Source organism: Protopterus annectens, chromosome 2.part0 (genome assembly GCF_019279795.1).
Source record: "Protopterus annectens isolate FY-2018-M chromosome 2.part0, PAN1.0, whole genome shotgun sequence".
Lineage (NCBI taxonomy): Eukaryota > Metazoa > Chordata > Ceratodontiformes > Protopteridae > Protopterus > Protopterus annectens.
Genome location: NC_056728.1, coordinates 721,953,874 through 721,974,889, shown reverse-complemented (window position 1 = coordinate 721,974,889; position 21,016 = coordinate 721,953,874). Strand labels below are relative to the sequence as shown.

Below are 21,016 nucleotides of genomic sequence, written 5' to 3'. Positions count from 1 at the left end.
CTATGCAGATAAAAGCTGCACCCTCTAAAGCCAAAAACACAGCATCCATGGGACCGGACAACATCCCAGGCTGCATTTTATACAAACTTCAGAACGAACTGGCTCCCCACTTAAGCACCATGTTCAATAATAGCCTTGCATCAGGCTTTGTGCCCACTGAATGGTGCACAGCAACAGTTATCCCACTCCACAAAGGGGGACCCACCACTGATCCCGGGAACTATCGACCTATTAGCCTGACGAGCCTGGTCTGCAAGGCCATGGAATGTATCATCATGGAACTCATAAACAAAGACATTGGTAACCTCCAAACTCTGGATCCCACCCAGTTCGGGTTTGTGAAAGGCAGACCATGCCTCCTGAACCTGATCAACTTCTTTGAGGCAGTCACCAAAGCTGTAGATGAGGGTAAGGTGATTCACACAGCCTATCTTGACCTCGCCAAGGCTTTCAACACCATCCCCCATTCTGGAATTATAGCTAAACGCACTGAACTAGGTATAAATCCCTACGTCACAAGATGGTTTGCCAACTGGCTCACTGACAGAACCTACACTGTAAAAGTTGCAGACTCCAAGGGTTCCGTCCTGGGACCTCTTGTATTTGGTATCTACTTCTCTGAAGTACAGGCTAACACAGAAGGCCTCTGGCTAACGAAGTTCCCAGATGACTGCAAACTAGGAGCCATAGTCAAGTCCCCAAATGATATGGGCATCCTACAGAAGGGCCTCGCTGAGACAGATGCCTGGTGTCAGAGCCAAGGCCTCAAACTCAATGTCAAAAAGTGCAGTGTCATCCCCTTTGGTAAAAACTCTGTACCCATGAACTACCACATAGGCAGCAATCTGCTTAACACTGAATGCATGATAGGAGACCTTGGGACCCAAGTGGACAGTAGTCTCTCCTTTGATAGTCACATCGCCACAGTAGTCAGGAAGTCCTTCTACGTGGCACACCTCATCATAAAAGGGTTCTCATCCAGGAAAAAAGAGGTCATTGTTCCCCTCTACTCGACACTCAATAGACCCATTATAGAGTACAACACCCCTTTTGGTATGTACTTCACAAGACATCTGCAGCAGCTGGAAAGGCCACAGAAGTACCTCACAAAGAGGATTTCTGGCCTCAAACAAATGCCCTACACTGACCGCCTCAAAAAACTCCAGCTTTACTCCATAGCATATTGCCTACTCCTAGGTGATCTCTGCCTAACATATAAAGCTATGTCAAACCCAGAGCTTTTGGACATGGTGCACCTAAAGAAATCCCAATCCCTCCGAAGCTACACGCTCTAGGGACCTAAACCTTGTCACCACAATAAACAGGACATGCTGGAGGGATAGATTCCTGTTCCAGAGACTTCCCATACTCTGGAACAGGCTACCCATCTATGTCAAGCAAAGTTCTTCATTAGCACTCTTCAAGAAAAATCTTGATGAGTGGATGGGAAATAGGAAATACACCCCAGAGCTTACCTCTGTGTCTCTGCTCGACAGTGGCACAGGAAAATAACTATCTTGGGTAGTGTAAGTCAGGGAACCTTGTTGGCTAGGCTTATGTAGGCCCTTGGGCCGAGAGCCTAGTACCTACCTATGAACCTATGAACTCAGGGTTGGTTGTCAGATGGTGCTTGGAGTAATTTCAAAGCTGCTTGCATAGTTTGTTAGGATATCACCTGCACTTTTTTCAGTCTATCTTTTCAAAATAGTTTGTAGCTTGAAGGAAAAATGGTGTCATCCTGGATTGTTGGTTTGAGCCATGGTTCAGTGATTGTGAGGATGCAAGGCTTATTGTAATCAATCTAGGCATTATGTTGTTCTGCTTTGTTGCAAATACTTCTTGCATTAATGTGGTAGACTTTGAGGGAGTTAGAGCAATATTTAGGTGTGTAGGATGGGATTGAAATATTAGGGCTGGGATTAGGATGAATATCACCACATAGGAGTAAGTGAGTTATTAATATTTGTCCGATGGTGATTAGTTCTAATCATGGGCACAGTAATGGTTTAATTTGCCTGTTTTTCTAATATTTTCAATTTGTGTATTATAGAGAAGGGTTGGTTGTGTACAGGCATAGATACTGTATGAGAGTTTTTGAGTTAGAAAATTTGATTTGGCAATATTACAATAGAGGGTACCAGTGGGTTTATGAAGATATCAATTTATTGACTGTGGTAAGATGTGAAGTTAGTAATGAGGGTTAGGGAAGCCAGAAAGGGAAGTAGGATTAGCATTGATTTCATGCCTGACAAAGCAGGTTTGTGTGTATATGTGTGTGGGTTTAATGTCCTGAAGGCAAAAGGAGTGTGACTGGAGTTTAATCAGCATTTCAAGTTCACAGTGCATGTCTGCACCTGGGATAATTACATTGGATGGGTATTTGCTTGGTAAGATATTATGCATAGATGTCATTAAGAAGAGAAGAGGGAGGGATGGAGAGAAGCATGGATAGATAGATATTTGACATGAGAAGTCGGGGTGGCTGGGAAATTGGGGGTGGAAAGGGAGCAAAACAGGCCAGGAAACTGAATATTTTGCATGAGTTTATCTCCTAGTGCATGCTCAGTATGCGACAACTGAACATGCAGCACAAAGAAACAAATCTTTCAGGCAGTACTTAACAAACATAAGGGTATCATCTACCAGGTAACCAGAAAAGAACAGGGTGAGAAGGTATGTAATTACAGACTAAGTATTGGACACACAAGTCCAATGGCTCCTGCCTTCACAAATTTCAAGAGAATGACAAAGGGATTATGGGGTTCTCCTTTAAAGGCACAATCTATACTTAAAAAAACAGTTTTACTTAGTTATTTTCAGTCTGATTAAGGAAACATTAAGGACAGTAGACACTGAGATAGCAGTACGGAAAGAAAACTTAGTTTTGGGTACATTCCCTGCTGGTTGCCATAGGGCTAAACCTCTCAGAACAAGAAATCTAGACAGAGCTTAAAACAATGGTGAGACAAAGGCCCAAAATAGGGACATATTGTAAATGTTGCTTTTTAAAACTTGGAAAGTTGCTAGAATAATAAAATTTGTGTTAGCATGCATTTTCTGAAGGATACAAAGTCTGAAACTTAAATGTCTATCATTATTTAGTTACTTCAGTCCTCAGGGATTTGCCCAGAAAACCACAAATTTTTTGAGGACTAAACCAAAAATATGTGGCAAAAATCTAGACATTCAGCAAAACACTGGACAATTGAGAGTTATGCTGGATGGTGAACTATTTAGAACCTGTAAAAGAACAGAGAGTGGTAGGGACCTGCAGGATTTACAAGAAGTTGAAGCAGGTGTTAAAGTAAGGAAACTGATCTTACTCTTGGTGCAGAGTCAGTAGAGACAGATGACTGTAGCTGAGGGAGTAACACATATTTAGCAGTAATCACCAGGTAGAATGGTAGATGGAGAGGACAAACGTCTTGAGATTTTAGCTCGGAACATCTTTTCCAGAATGTATGCGTCTGGTTCCTCAGGTTTATATTTATCTTTCCTTTTTTCTTGTCTTGGCCTTGGGAGGAGTGGCTGTCTGTGTTCTCTACTTTTGTCTTTTCCACATACTCCACACCCAAACACATAACATTTGGCTCTTGACCGGTTAGTTTGTGGTCACATCTGTAAACCTGGCATGACTTTATTTCCCATGTTTAGGCCTTACAACAATGAAAGCACTATGAACGCCACAAAAACAATATTAAGCAACAGCTGTAATCAAATGTGATTAACAATATCTATATTCTATAAACGGAAAACTACAGAGACAGATCAAATTTTTTTGTGTGTGTGTGTGTGTGTGTGTGTGTGTGTGTGTGTGTGTGTGTGTGTGTGTGTGTCTGTCTATATCTATACATCTAGATCAATATATATATGCTAAGATAAATTACTTATAGAAAGAAGTGTAGAGTGTATTATAATTTCCCTGATAAAACAGAGGAAGAAGGCACTTATCTGAGTTGGTAAAAAAAAATAGCTGAATTATATTCCTAATTATCCAAATTTGTTGCTGAGGCTTAAAAGCTGAAATGGCAGCAATGAAATCTGGAATACCTCCTTAAAGCAGTGAGTTATAAAACAGGGGAGTAGCTTGAGCTTGTGAGAAGACTCAGAACTGAAAAAGAAGGTGCAAAGGTAACCAGCCCTCCTGTGTCATTGTCCAGGCAGGACCAGATTAAATTTGCAGGTAATTATTGAATGGAGTCAGTTGATTTGAATACAGTATGATCTGATTTTTAAGTTTACAGCTATTTTGTGAATTCATCTTTTGTTTCTTGCACTTCCAGTGATTCAGTCAAACAACAGGCAAAATTTAGGAGTTTGTTTAGAAATGAATATGGATTACTTCTGAAAAAGTTAACCAAGTAAAGCAAATCAAACCACTCAATGATTAAAGGTTCATTATAGTTTTACTCGGGGTAGGAGCAAATTCCATAGGAAAAAATGCAAAATGTAGGATCAGTACATGCAGAGGAAGAATGAGGTAGGCAGGATTTGAATGAGTTATGTAATGGTTGACTAACAATGACTGGATATGTTAAAAGTGATATATAATGTTTGCAGGTACGGTTATATTGGCACAGTTTGGAATGTATAATGTTTGCATCTGAGATGGTGTCGCTATAGTATATTTTCATTTACATAAATGTAACATAGCCTATGTCATACATGATAATTTAATTAAGCTCTTTCTTGTTTAAAAAAATTATAGTTTTACTCTGGACTTGGTGCATCTACTGGCATTATTTCCTGTGGATTATTTGGACTTCTTTTGTCAGGATGTACTTGTTTTGAGACTGCATACAATATCCTTAACCCATTTATATTTGGTCAAAGTGTGCTGAACCTGATCATCAGCCTCCTTTTTTCCTTGTAGTGAATCTTATTAATTTGTGATTTCACCAAAGAGTTTTTTTGTTGAATTTACCTCTATATTTATGTTTTATTGGCATATGTGCATGAGAGCAGATGTTAGCAGATTGATACAATTCATTGATCTTTTGGCTTTTCCCAGTTAGGGGTCACCACAGTGGATCTCCGGTCTGCTTATGATTGGCGGTGGATTTTTATGCTGTCGAGTTGCCAGTCCGGTGCCCAACCTTTAGAGAAGGCACACACACACACACACACACACACACACACACACACACACACACACACACACACACACACACACACACACACACACACATTCACGCACCTACCTGCATATCTTTCAATGTTCCATCACTCACGGGGAGGACATGCAGACTCCACACAGAAGGCACTCCAGCTGAGAATCAAACCTAAGAGCCTCTTGCTGTGAGGTGACAATGCTAACCACTGCACCACTGCGGCCGTCAATACAATTCATTGATAGTATCCTGAAAAAAATTATTTGAATAACTAAAAATAATATCACAGTCTGTTTTCATAAGTATGCAGTTCACTGCACTAAAGTTTGCAGTGGTAAAGTTAAGGAAGTATTATTTATTCAAGAATGAGTTTGATTATATTCCTGATTTGTGTTAATTACAGGAAGTATAAACTTATAGCAAGGAAAAGACTCCTAAGGTTGTCAGAATAATTTCTATGATACTGTTAGCCCTGGTTGGATTTCATACTTTTGTTGCAGATTGTTGTTTGATATTTAGTGGCTTGCCCAGTCAATGGGTCATAGGTTCATAGGTACTTACTATGCTATGCTATTGATGTGAGGATTTTAAGAAGCCTAACCTCATATTCCCATGGTAGCTTTTAGCCCTTATATTTTGCATACAAATAACAGTAATCATAATGATGATGATTTTTTTATGATTTTCTTTGCCCCTAATGGCTGTGGGCCATCAGACTTTCTTCTGGTTAACTGGTTATTTGTTCCCTATCACTTGGATAAAATTCAACCAAAAAGGGACTATCACCAAGTTTCAACCCTGACATCTGCACATGCTCCTTTCTGGCCAAGACTTCTTGGTTTTATTTTCTACGTTTCAATTATTTTATTTTAGAAATGGAAAAAGCAAAAAAAAAAAACCCACTACAGGGCTGGATTTTTTTTCTGGTTTGAACATCTCCTATCTTCCAAATGCAACAGGTAAAATCAACTAGGTGTAATGCACCCAAGTTGGATGAATATCTAAGTACAAGCTAATAGGTGCTGAATCTCCTGTGTGTAGCACTGTCTCTAGTTATTGAGTGAGTGAGTTTCATAGTTTCATAGTTTAGTACTTGGCTATCTGCCCTGAGGCATTTGAAAGCCTAGCCCTAGAGATGTGGCTTTCGCCACCCCATGTAGTGGTACTAAGGTGTACAGAATACATTTAGAATACTGTGCCTTTGTCTAGTAGTGACACATTGAAGACCCCCTTACTTATTAAAAATTAGTTTACTGTGCCTCTGTTAAGTAGCAATACAGGGGTGACCCCCGGGGTAAACCTACGATCACCCATCCACTCGTCAAGATTTCTCTTGAAGAGAGTCAGTGAGGGGCTCTGCCTAACATGGATTGGGATTTTGTTCCAGAGTATGGGAAGCCTCTGAGTTATGAATCTGTCCCTCCAGCATGTTCTATTCATGTTTGTACTGAGGTTTAAATCTTTGGCTCTCGTGGTTCTTATGGATTTTGATTTTTTGAGGTGGAGCATGTCCATCAATTCCTGGTTGGACATGGCCTTGTATGTCAGGCACAGATCACCTCTGAGCAGGCGGTATGCTACTGAATAGAGCTGGAGTTTCTTTAGCCTGGCAGCATATGACATATGTTGGAAACCCTTGATCCTCTTGGTGATGTACTTCTGGGGTCTCTCCAGCTGTTGTAAGTGCCGGGTAAGGTACATACCAAATGGGGCATTGTACTCAATCATGGGCCTGATAAGGGAGGAGTACAGGGGCACGATGACCTCTTTTGATCTGGATGTGAACCCCTTCAAGATAAGGTGGGCAAGGTAGAAAGTCTTTCTAACCACTTTGGCAACGTGGGTGTCAAATGAGAGGTCACTGTCAACTTGGGTCCCCAGGTCTCTGATTACTTTTTCGGTACTCAGTGGGTTACTGTCTATGTGATAATTTGTGGGTATTTTGTTTTTCCCAAAGGGGATGACTATACATTTCTTGGCATTCAGTTTAAGGCCGTGATTCCAGCACCAGTTTTCCGTTTCGGTGAGGCCTTTCTGTAGGATGTATGTGTCAGCTGGTGTATCGATTATGGCACCTAGTTTGCAGTCATCTGCGAACTTTGTCAGCCACAACCCTCCCATGTTTGCTTTCACATCTGAGAAGTAAATGCCGAACAAGAGGGGTCCCAGGACAGAGCCCTGTGGGACACCACTTGTGACTGGCTTTGAGTCTGACATGGCTCCCGCAATCTTGACTTTATGGGTTCTGTTCTTTAGCCAGTTTGCAACCCATCTTGTGACATATGGATTTACTTTTAAGCTGTTTAGCTTTTCTATGATCCCTGAGTGGGGTATTGTGTCGAAGGCTTTAGCCAAGTCCAGGTAGGCTGTATGGACTGCCTTGCCCTCATCAATGGCTCTAGTGACTGTTTTGAAAAAGTCAACCAGGTTCAAAAGGCAGGATCTGCCTTTTACAAAGCCGAACTGGGTGGGATCAAGTGTCTGTAGGTCCCCAATGTCGTTGTTTATGAGTTCCATAATAATTCTTTCCATAGCTTTGCAAACCAGGCTGGTCAAGCTTATGGGGCGGTAGTTCCCAGGGTCTGTAGTGGAGCCTCCCTTGTGGAGTGGGACCACTGTTGCTGTATGCCAGTGTTCAGGTACCTATCCTGTAGTAAGGCTAAGGTTAAATAACATTTTTATATGCGGGTTTAGCTCCTCTTGGAGTTCACGTATCACGCAGCCGGGGATACCATCAGGTCCCCATAGATGCTGTGTTTTTTGCTTTGTTGAGGGCGGTTCTCACCTGGACATCAGAGATGACAGGGAGGTTACATTCAGCTGGGATGAGTATTTCTTCTTTTGGAGGTGAGGGAGGGGAGAAATTTGCACTGAACCTGTCTGCCAGAATGTTGGCAATATATGTGGGTTCGGTAAATTTTTTGTCGTTGTGTACTAACCCTGAGCATATCTGAGTGTTTCCACCCAGGTTTCTAACATAACTGAAGAATGCCTTGTGGTTATCTTTAGTGTCCTTGGCGATTTTTCTCTCAAAGTTGGCCTTGGATATTTTTATGAGAGATCGTAGCTTTCTACTAGTGCTGATCAGAGATGCCTTCCCTTTATGGGATTTTGCTCTGTCTTGTAGTAGCTTCCTTCTTTTGTTATACAATTTGTTTATAGCTGGGGTCCACCAGACAGGATGCTTTCCTTTGGTGGAGAGGGTCTTGGTTTTATTTGGGATTGCACGATCCATGCATTCTTGGAGATGTCCGTAGAAAGCATTTGTGTAGGATTCAGCATTGTGGGATGTGGTTTCCATTGGCCCTGAGGGCTTAAATGATACCATCTCAGTCTTGAGAAGTGTAAAGTCAGCTTTTGAGAAGTTTCTCACTGTAGTCTTTTGTGCTGGGGGTGGAGGTGGTAAATGTATATCCAGGGTGATTAGTTTGTGGTCAGATCTCACCAGTGAAAGCAATACTTCCGGTGTGGAGCATTTTGTCCCCATGTTTGTGATTATCAGGTCTAGTATATTATCCCCCCTTGTGGGAGAGGTGACTAGCTGTTCCATTGCATTTGAGTTTATGAATTCCAGGAACCTTTGGGCTAGGGTGTTAGGGCTAGAATAGTGCACCCAGTCTATGCTAGGGTAGTTGAAGTCTCCCAATATGATGGTATTTGGTGAGACATATCTTCCAATGTCTTCAGGAAGGCTGAGTGGGGTTCTTGTGATTGGGAGGGTGGTCTGTAACATGCAACCAGTTATATAGCAGTTTTGCCTATGGTTAGCTGCACCTGGATGGTCTCCGATGCTTCATAAGTTGCCACTAACCTAGAGGTGTGGGTATCCTTGATGAATATGGACACTCCCCCTCCCTTTGTGGTTCGGCCAGGGTTTGGGGGCCGAAAAGCATGATATGAGGTAAAGCCTGGTAGCGCTGGGGTGCTCTCAGGAGCCTTGAACCAGGTCTCGGTTACAACGCAGACATCGATGTTCTCCATACTGAGGAGTGCTTCGAGAGCCTGCATCTTGAGATTTAGACTTCTGGCGTTGAGCAGCATTACTCTTAATTTTTTTCCATTTTTGTTTTTTAAGGAGGTGGGTTCGTCTTTTGAGCCTTGCCTAAAAAAGGCACTATGGGGGTGGAAGAGCCTTAGCCAATATCCGGAAGCCCAGTGGTGACAGGTGCAAGCCATCCCTTGTGAAGCATCGTGGCTTGTCCAGCATGTCATCCCAAGCAGACAGACATTGGATCCCCCTAGAATGACACCAGTAATTGAGCCAATTATTAAAGCTGATCATCTTGTCTTTGTATTGTGGCATCATTCTTGGTGAGGGCAGGATGCTGCTCAGGGTCAGGGTCATACCAGCCTGGGCTACATAATCAGAGAGCTCCTCAATGTCTCTCTTCATGTAGTCCAAGGAGGTACGTCTCAGGTCATTCATGCCGGCATGGACAATGATGGAGTCATATTTGTACGTGCTTTTGAGTGACCTGAGTGCGTGTGTTATATGGCGGATCCTAGCCCCCGATAGGCAGTTTACCGTTACCCTCTCCTTGCTCAGCCTGGTAAGTGGGACGTCAGTGTGTCTGACTATAGAGTCACCTATCACTAGTGTATCAGGCATAGTGTTTGGCCTTAAGGGCTGTGATTTATTGACACACTGATTTATTGAAGTATGTGTTGCATGTGTTATGTTTTGAGGTGGTGGATTTTTGGGTGTCTGCTTTGGGAGCCTCTGTTGCTTTGGTAAGTTTTTTAATAGAGCCTCCGAGTATGTTTTGTGTTATTATGTGCTTGATTTGCAGTTGGGGTAGGTCTATGTGTGACTGGGTTTGTTGTGTGTGTGGTTACCTTCTCCTCCTGTCTGGTCTTGCCAGTCCTGAGTTGAGAGAGTTCAGCCTCCAGTTTGGCTATATAGTTGCATCTCTCACATGTATTTGTGTTTGTTGGGAGGAGGAGAGGGTTGTCTGTGTACATGAGACAATTATAGCATTGTCTCAAGATTCCCAGATTAACCAGCTGAGCAGGAGAAGATGCTAGCAATCTACCACTCGACATGCTAGAATATTATAAGAGAGTGCTGTACCTTTAAGGGAAGTGGTTGGGGTGGTAGGTGGATGTAGTGCTACTTGAGTTTGAGAGTGCTTGCTTAGAAGAGTAGCTTAGAGAACAAGTGCCATGCTTATAATATAACGAGTAGACTGGTTATTCTAAGAGTAGAGCTTTCTAAGGGAAAATTTGAAGAGCAGACTTTGCGGAGCCAGGAAAAGTTTAACCCTGTTTAACCGGTGCTGCACTATGCGCACAATCGCGCAAAGCTGCGCTAATGCGGATTTTAAACAGGGAACTTGAAAAGAGCTAGAAATGGTCCAAAACAACCAATTACTACAACTCTTGTGCTGAGGTCACTTCCTTCAGGGACAGATAGGCTGCTCAAGGCTCCCCACTCCCACTGGTGAGCAAAGAAACTTCCTTCTTATCCAAGTAAGGTAATGGACAACACAGGAACTACACCACAGCCCAGAATACAGCAAAGCCTGTAAACTGGTCTAAACTAGTCGAGGAGAGGCGGGAAAACAAGGATTATTTTTTTGTTTTTTTTGTTTTTAGATAGAAAACGCTCAGAAATACAGAAGGCAGCAATAAATCATTTACACAGGCTAGCACACTTTAGTGGGCAGCCTCAATAGTTAAATTAAACAAACAAACACAGATCTTCGATTAATTTTCGACCAGGTAATCTTTTAAGTGCAGATATAATAAAATTCAGCAAACAGTTAAAAAAGAGTATAAGCTTGTTTAAAATAAGCAAGAGAAGGTATTCCAAGTAAGAAAGAGAAAAAAATACTTAAATCTGGAAAGTAGTCGCTTTTCTCATTTCTCTGTAGCTAGGACCACTCTGCAGGACCACGTGTAGCTGTCTCTGAGTAGTATAGCCAGAAAAAAATGCTCTGAGGCGGATTTTAAATGGGGAACTTGAAAAGAGCTAGAAATGGCCCAAAACAACCAATTACTACAGCTCTTGTGCTGAGGTCACTTCCTTCAGGGAAAGATAGGCTGCTCAAGGCTCCCCACTCCCACTGGTGAGCAAAGAAACTTCCTTCTTATCCAAGTAAGGTAATGGACAACACAGGAACTACACCACAGCCCAGAATACAGCAAAGCCTGTAAACTGGTCTAAACTAGTCGAGGAGAGGCGGGAAAACAAGGATTATTTTTTTGTTTTTTTTTTGTTTTTAGATAGAAAACACCCATAAATACAGAAGGCAGCAATAAATCAGTTACACAGGCTAGCACACTTTAGTGGGCAGCCTCAATAGTTAAATTAAACAAACAAATACAGATTTTCTATTAATTTTCGACCAGGTAAACGTTTAAGTGCAGATACTATAAAATGCAGCAAACAGTTAAAAAACAGTATAAGCTTGTTTAAAATAAGCAAGAGAAGGTATTCCAAGTAAAAAACAGAAACAAATACTTAAATCTGGAAAGTAGTCACTTTTCTCAGTTCTCTGTAGCTAGGACCACTCTGCAGGACCACGTGGAGCTGTCTCTGAGTAGTATAGCCAGAAAAAAACGCTCTGAGGTGGATTTTAAACAGGGAACTTGAAAAGAGCTAGAAATGGTCCAAAACAACCAATTACTACAGCTCTTGTGCTGAGGTCACTTCCTTCAGGGACGGATAGGCTGCTCAAGGCTCCCCACTCCCACTGGTGAGCAAAGAAACTTCCTTCTTATCCAGGTAAGGTAATGAGAGTGCTAATACTATTTCTGAATATTCAGGTTCCATATAAGGTGATGGGAGGATTTTGCTAAGCAGATGTGTTTTTCCTCATGCTTGATAAGATGTGTGACAATCTTACCCTACACCAAAAAGGGAAGACCTTCCTAAAAAATAAACATGCCATAATTATCATTAATCCTTTTTAACCTAGCTAAGGTGACTCTAATGCTGACTCCTAGAAGGCATGACACTGTTACAAACTCCCTGCAAAGTCTGGTGAATTATGTCCCTTTCCATGCACAATGGCGTCACCATTAGTAGGATGTTTTGGAGGCTGTCTGGTTATAATGCCTCCTTTATAGGCTTTTGGGAATAGCTTGGTTCAGTTTGTATATCCAGCCATTTTGTTACTTATGTCTCACCCACTGCCACAGTATTGTGACTATGCATGTGTTACTTAATGTGGTCAGTAGAAGTTCTGTGTAACATGTTGCATGCACAATGTTCTGGCGTTGTCTCTTATGATTTCTTATGGTGCAATTGAGGATTTTGTGTGCATTCACTTCAGAAACTCTGCATGTATGTCATTGCTGAGATCTTAGTCTTGATGTTCTGGATAACTCATAGATATTTAAGGCCATGCCATGTACAGGCAGCTGGCTCTTTGCAGTGACCTTTAAAAAACTGCATACCAATAATCTCACTATACATATAAGAGGGAAATGAAACCTGTAATATAATTTCCTTTTTAGATGTTATCTACATCAGGCTGGCAAAAGAAACAGTCCTTAAATAGAACTTACCCTGTCTTTGTTAATTTTGCTGCCAAGTTCTTTGAGGGACGTTGAATCTACTGTAGCACACTAAGAACTAGATGTTTGAGCAATAATGCAAACAGGAAAAAGAAAGTACCAAAACAGCATTTAGTACAAAAGGAACATTACTAACTGATCCTAACAGTATTAGCAGTGCTTTAGAAGTGCGTTTGATATTTCAGGAGGCTATCAAATCATTAGTTCTTCTGAGATAGCTGATTTTCATCATGGCTTGTCTAAATGTGCATATTATTACAAAATACAGCAAACAAATCTAAACAGTCAATGCTATGAAACTCAAAGTATAACAGCTAACAAGTGAAATGTACAGTATATGAGAACAAGTATATATAATTAATTCATCGCAATAAACATAACCAAGGATATAAATTTACGGTTACTAAAATAAGAAATTCCATTTTCATAAGTTGAAGTTGCAGGATTTAGAAAATTAGAGGCCTTAAAAATAACTTTAACACTGCCACTGAACAGTGATATACACAGAGTATAGAAAGAATGATTCAAGCAGCAAAGCATCCTTCTGGGCCGCTAGATACTTAACGATAAGCAACTAGAGTTTATTTATAGATAATGCTGTTTACACTAATGGATCTTGGAAATCTTTTCATGGGAATGCATACCGAAAGGGCTAACTTAATGAATATGTTTGTGTCTTGGATTTAGTTCTCTGGGTTTAGAAAACTGAAAAAAAAAACTCTCGACGAATGCACTCCTCAGCAATGATCTCTGCTTGTACAGAAAAGTTCAAACACATGGGAACAGTTGCTTTTAAAGAATTCTGCCATTGATTAATGGCTTATGAAAGTAATGCTGTTTCTACTCACACCACACATTTATGAGAATGGATGTCTTATTGCAGACAAACAAACAAATAGTTTAAACTGTGAAAATAATGCATTCCAAGTCTGCATTAATGTTATATCTCTGCTGTAAGTATGTTAAAGGAAAATACCACACAGAAACTAAAAAGCTTTATTTTCATCATATTCTGGCATTCGGCACTGTACTATTGCATCAGAATCAATGTGTTTATTATATTTAAAATCTGCAAGACCACAATATTGCCATGATGAAGACCACCATACTGAAGTGATTTTAATTTTCAATCTGATTCTGTTCATCATAAAATATAGCCTGTATTCCCATAACATGACACACCCCAGACATGGTAAATGGGGTGTTTTTTTCTTAATTTGTCTGCACTGAGAAAGCTGTCCATCACTGGCTTGCATTGTCTATCTGTGCTAATGTTTCTTTTCTACTGGCTTACCCTGATTTGTACTAGCTGTAAGCTGCTATACAAGATTTATATGGAAAATAAAATAAAATACAGGAGTTTAACCATTAAAAGCTATAGTTTGTCAGCATTTTCCAAACCGTCCCATTCACTTGCTTCAGTGCTAAAGTTCCCAAGCAACTCTAGCTGCTGTGTTCATTCATCTGTGTCTGACAGTTGCCATTTCAAAGGGAGACAAAATACTTAATTTGCATGCATAAATGCAATACTTCACTGACCAAAAGGAAGAGCATATGCCAATATATTTATGCAGTACTGCATAAAAGTTTCTCCAATACCTAATGCTTTGGAAAAGCAATTCACTTCATCTGTTATGTATGCTTTACAATGCATCACTGCTATCAGAAAGACAGACACATGAAGTAAAACTCTGGGAGGTGGCTAAAACAGAAACTAAGAAAAGCTGGTATGGAAAACTGTGACTGGTGACTAACACATAAAAAGCTTGGTTCGTCTAACGTGTTAAGCAGGCTGAGTCAATTCCTTTCTGATTCAATGTGAGAAGTAAATGGAAAATATGGTGAGACCTTCATTGCAGGAAAATATAACTTAAAAAATGAAAGGCTCTGAAGGATTTATACACACTAAATTAGATCTAGGTGAAACTATATGAAGAGAAAATAACTCTGTAATAAACTTAACTACATTAAAGGATGGAGTTTTCCTATTTCAGAAAGTAGTGTAAGAGGATAACAGTTCCCCTGCACTACATTTTTAATGTGAGTTTTCTGATTTCAATGTTGAACACTGGACTTTTTTTTCAGAACTGTTTTTTTGTCAAGCAGGCCCATTGTCACATTGGGAGGGAATCCATCTGTGGCACTGGTGACCTAGGATTAACTAATAACCTGGAAAGTTGGGGAGCCAGCTGGGGAAGAAGAACTGGATGACTGATGTCCATTCACTTACCTTAGGGGTAGGGTATTTTTATGGCAAGATGCTACTGTCTTGCATAGGCTGGAGTGCAGAATTAGTGTCCCATAGAGATATGAGTACAATGAGGAGAAAAGCTGACAGTAACATAGCCAGGGTGAATGTTTGCATCACTGCATACCCAACCCTCAGCAGAGGTATAGTGCATAAAAAATTTCCGAGGTGAGGAGTGGATGATGCTAGTTGTGCTGCCCCATCCCATTTACCCTTGCTCCAAAGATGGACAGTTGTTCCCCAGTTGTGACTCTGTGACCTTAGGTTTGCAGCTGCAGTCTGCTGAGAAAGACCATTAGTTCAGAGTGAGGTTGAGGGAGTAAGACAGGCACTGGCACTAGCTATTAGTCATTCCAGCCATGTGGACTGAAAAATATTTACAAAAAGAAGTGTTGTGTCAAACTTGTGGCAAACATTCACTGTTGACTGGTACCATATGTTCTTGTATTAAACTGGTTGTAAGGCATGGATCAATGTAAATATTTATTGCCTCAAGTATGAAAGACTGTTTATACTTAACTTCATAAAACTGAATAAACTGTGCAGTCACTAAAAATGAAAACTGGAGCTCAAAATACATTAGAAGTATTTCATAGTACCATTACCTTTACATTTCGGTGTTGTAGTCCATGTTCCATTTTTCAAGCAAGTGATTCTGAACGATCCCTCCATCATATACCCAGCATAGCATGAGTACGTCACTATGTCTCCAAAGTCAAAAGAAGATCCTCTTGTCATCGCGTTTTTGACATGAGGCGGCATGCCACAGGAGATTCCTACGACAAAAAATATGGACCCATGTCATTTAGATCTTATTCACAGAAAGTTGATACAACTGAAAAATTTTAGTTGACCTTGGAGTATGCTAACTTATCCAGAAAAAATACATTTATAATTATTTAAATATAGTAGATTAGGCTCATTACTCCTCTGCAGCCTTAATGTTCTTCCAGGACAAACAAATATTCTCCTTTTTCCTGTAGAAATTAATGTTACCCTTGTATGAGAGAGGTGCTCATTACCAACATCTGAGTTGAAGAAACTAATTTAACACAAAAGTATTTGAAGACATATGATAAAGGCCATTAACATCATCCAAAATCATATTTGCATTCAGTATTTTTGACAACACGGCAGTTTTTGTTATATATTTTAGTTCACGAGCTTCATACAGAATGCAGTATAATCATCAATGTACACAGTGATACAACTTCTGTATCGATTGCTTTTATTTAAATAGACTAGTATCAATTTATTTAGCATACAAGACTGGCAAGTAATGAACTATTTACAAAGGTAGTCAAGAATAGTCTTAGCCAGTTCATGGTGACAGTGATTTCAATAATAGAATAACAAAAAATAGAAGATTTACATTCAACTATCTCTCTATACAACCCAGATATAATGGTCATTACAGAAACATAGCTTAAGCCCCATATCAAAGACAACACTATAACCCCCCCACCTATGACATATTAAGAGTAGATAGACCACAAAGAAGAGGAGGAGGAGGCATTGCCCTTCTCTACAAATCCAACCTAAAAATACAGCTCCTCCAAAAAGAGACTTCAAAGTTCAACAACATAGAGATTCTATTCTCCAAACTCATAATAAATCAGCACAAACAACTAAACCTACTCAGTATCTATATTCTGCCAGGAAACAACCTTAATACCTTAGAATCCATACTTCACTGGACTTCCCACTCCCTCTTCCAAGAAACCATTGTTCTAGGTGACACTAACATCGACTGGAACACAGTACACTCACCAACAAACAACCACCACATAAACCTGTATAACTTCACTCAACCCTTACACTCACCCACAAGCATCAATAAGACCACTAAAATAGAATCCATCTTGGATTGGATCCTCACAAACCAACCCAACACTGTCCACCAGTGTGGGACACTACCTAACTCCCTCAGCGACCACAATCCAACTTTTCTCCTTTGGCACAAAATTAAACATCCCATTCCACTTCCCTACTTCAAACCCGATCCCAAAAAAGCTTGCCCTCACAGCAGTTCTCAGAAACCCTAAAATACTGCACTTGGTTCCCACTAAAAACCCTCCCCTGGATACTGCAGTGGAATACTTTAAGTCTGCATTTCTCGGAGTTCTAAACCAAACAGCCTCACTCAAAACAATTAGGGTACGCAGCAACCCTACCCCATGGTTAGAAAAATTTACTAAAATCCTACTCAAAAATAGGGATAAAGCCTGGAAAATCTTGCATCAGCACAAAACACCCCAAACTAGACAAACATATACAGAACTCAAGAACAAAGCAAAAAAACAAATCAGGTCAGACAAACAAAACCACTATATTTCCCTACAAAGGAAATACAGCAACAACCCACAAAAATTCTGGGCCACAGTGAACAACATCCTGCAGCCTGGAAAAGCTATCACCCCACCACTAAACATCAAAGGCCCCGACCATAACATATCCTTAAACTTCAATAACTATTTCACCTCCTCAGTCCTGAAACTAGTAAATGACATGTCACCTACTATGAACCACCACCCCCAAAATACCAATCTATCCCTCCCCCCTTCTCACTTAAGCTGGTACCAACATCAACCATCCAAAAACTCCTAGCAAAGCTTAAACCAGCCACCCTCGTTGCTGACCAGCTACCAGCCAAATACCTCCAAACTGCATCCAAGGCCATTGCCTACCCCATCTCCATACTTATCAATAGGTCCATTTCCACAGGCATCATACCGTCCTTGTGGAAAACCTCCTATATCATCCCCCTCCACAAGGGTGGCCCCTCCACTGATCTCTCCAACTACCACCCTATTGCAATCCTTTCACCCCTATCTAAAATTCTAGAAAAATGTATCCACCACCAGCTCCTCACCCATCTACTAATCAACAATCTATTATCCAAAACCCAACATGGATTCAGACCATCCCATAGCACTAACACAGCCCTTATCAGCTTCTCCAATACAATAAACTCATGCAGGAATCAAGATAAACTGGTCTCCGCCATCTTCCTAGACCTATCAAAGGCTTTGCTCACAGTTTCCCATAACACATTCCTGACCTGCCTCCCTGAACTCAACCTTGATAACCCCTCCCTGCAATGGTTTTACAATTACCTACGTAACAATTCACAATCTGTTATGTGGGCCAACACACTATCCCCCTCACTCCCTGTCACATGCTATGTCCCCCAAGGCTCAATCCTAGGCCCCCTCCTCTGTAATATATTTACTAACAATCTCCACCCAGCAAATACCAAAGCCGATATTGTTCAGCATGCAGATGACACAACCCTAATATGTTCAGCATCCAACATCCACATACTACAGTGTAAAGTCCAAGAATCCTTCACTGAGATAGAGAACTGGCTAAATAACCACCAACTGATACTAAACCCGAAAAACCCCCCACAGTTAATGCTATTACACCCAACTAAACAGTGCAACCCCACCTTCACCATTCTTTCAGCCAATTACACCATCATCACCCCAGTAGCTGAAGCTGAACTTCTAGGTGTCACCATTGACCAACTGGTTAAATATAACAAAAACATAGCCAAATAAAAACACATCTCCAAAGTCCATAAAAAAATAGGATAATTGTACCGTACCAAACAATTCCTCATCTCCATGACTACGGCTACCATAGCCAAAAGTCATCTCCTTTCAACTTTGCTCTATGCCAGTCCAGTTTTAACCAAAATGAACAAATCTGACCTCAACAAACTCTCCACTTGCTACAATAAAATAGCCAGGTTTGCTGCCAATACTAAATCACATTCCCACCGCTGTCAATCCCTACTGAAACTGCACTGGCTAGAATTCCCAAACTTGCTAAGTTACCACCAACTCATTATTGCACATCAAATTCTATACCAACATGAGAGAACCCCTGCCCTGGCTGACATTGTAAATGTCCAAAATTCCAACAGGGAACTACGTTCAAGCAACAAATCCTTGGTCGAGGTCAATCCATGCAAGAACAGCTCAGGAGAAGCTCTATTCTCCTATGAGGTTGCCAAAGCATGGAACTCTCTGTCACCCGACCTTAGGACACAAACTCATGCAATCATATTTAAAAACCTCCTGAAAACCCACCTCTACGCTAAGCCTCTTTGCCATTGCAAACACACCCACCTAAACCCCTCCAGTCTACAGAACAGCCAAGCTCTAATGCCCCTATTACATACATGGTACTGCCCACTAGATGCCCCATACTTCTCTAAATGTTGCTATATATACCTACTTCTGAATACTTCATGCTTATATATTACTGCTAGTGTTAGACCTGGGATCTCCTAAACATATCAGGTGTCCTGCTCATGCTTCATAACTGTAAATATTGTAAAATATGGATATTTTTTATTCTCAGTACGTTGGGCTTCAATCATTGTGATATCCCTGTGATCTTCTGACTGTAATACACTGTTTGTTTCAAGTTTCTCTCTTTTTAACTATTACCTATTGTAATTTAGCTTTTATGCAACAAGATTTGTATGTTCTATAAATATAAGAACAGAAATATAATTACCTCTTGTGCCCTGAAAAAACGTCTGACAAAGGGTTTCCATTTACATGCATATTTGTACAGTACTTTTAAATCAACTTGACCTAAAACAGGTATCTAAACTATGTACATTTACAAAAATGTATACAACAGGCTCAAATTGTATCAAGCTATGATGGGTCAAAAAGCTAACTACTCTGCTGGAAATACAAGCTGAAGTCCAGGCTCATATGGACAGGCCTGGGTATATGGAAATGTTAATGACTGTCTGATTCAGCTGATATGGGACTGGCATGGTCTCCAACTCCTCTGAGAACTTTGTGTGAATCAAGACCTACGTTACATATTCATGCCTTGAGTACGAATGGTGGATTATGTAAGTGAGATGAAGCAAGGCATATATGTTTTCTTGTAAGGATAATAATTCAAACTTGTTACAATTTCTACACCCTGAAACTACCCGAGGTGGAAACATGGGAGGGGTATTAAAGAATCATGGCCACTGGTCAAAAGATATGGAAGAAGGGAGTACCAACTAACAGCTACATAGAAATAGTATGAAGTCTCTTTTTATTAAACATAAGTAAGTCAAGATGTGTATCACAAACACTTTGATTTTGAATATCTTATCTTACTCCAAAGTAATTTATTTTCTTAAATAAAATGGTAGCATCATTTGAACGTTCACAAGCTCTCTGTTCCCCTTTCCTAATAGAGAAAGAGATAGCCAGTGAAATGAGGAATAATTCTGAAACAAAACTTGGAGAATCTATAAGTAAACGGTGGAATTCTGAAACTGAATTCTTCAGGAAGATCCTGAAATTTGGCTTTGACTGGACTTGAGAAACTCTAAGCAATGAGTTATTAAGAAAGCAAAATCAGTACCTGCATTCCATACCTTATCAGAATATCTGTAATTTTATAATCTGAGGAAAAATGTCTCCCATGGAAAGCAACTGCAAACCTTGCCCTGCTTTGAGGAGAATTACTACTTTCTTATTATTTTGTCTGTTAACTGAGAAACTCTAGCAGGGTATAGTCCATTTTCAGCAACAGTCTGGGAAGAAAAGTTCCACAGACAATATGGACATCAATAAAATATACAGAATGCAGCACAGTGATATATCATTAATACAAAGCATTTATAAAAAGAGGAAATACTGATAAAGAATAGTTCTGTAAAATCTCACCATGACCATAGATGTCCTTCTCTTCACTGCTGCAGTATTCTTAACCTGAGGGATCTCCTGCCTGAAGGTGACTCAACGTCAGCCAGTATACACAAGTCTTATACTACTGTAGGGTATGTGGGACATCGCACATAGGCTGCTGTTGGATGCAGGCCATAAAAAATGATGTACGCATGTACCATCCTCAAAACCGAATCCCCCAGGAGGAATGCCAGACTAAGGATATAAAAGGTCTGTACATCTAAGCAAAACAATAGACTGGGGGGTGGGTGGGATAGAATACTTCAGTAGTGAATAGAAGGACTTGTCTGGTTATGGTAAGATTTTACACAACTATTCTATGTCCTTCTATTCACTTGCTGCAGTATTCTTACTCTGAGGGAGAGTTCCAAAGCTCAAGAGGGAAGGGAGGAGGAAGGAGGAGAGGAGCTCTCAATGAA

General features: G+C 40.5%; 1 protein-coding gene across 3 annotated transcripts in view; it reads right to left on the bottom strand.

The window, feature by feature from the left end:
• SVEP1 (sushi, von Willebrand factor type A, EGF and pentraxin domain containing 1) overlaps positions 1-21,016 on the bottom strand; it is a 2,252,988-nt gene that overhangs the window by 301,395 nt on the left and 1,930,577 nt on the right. For all 3 annotated transcript variants that reach the window (XM_044061036.1, XM_044061037.1, XM_044061038.1), the window contains one exon: positions 15,486-15,656. In XM_044061036.1, coding sequence (XP_043916971.1) covers positions 15,486-15,656 — 171 coding nt within the window. The remainder of the gene's footprint in view (positions 1-15,485; positions 15,657-21,016) is intronic.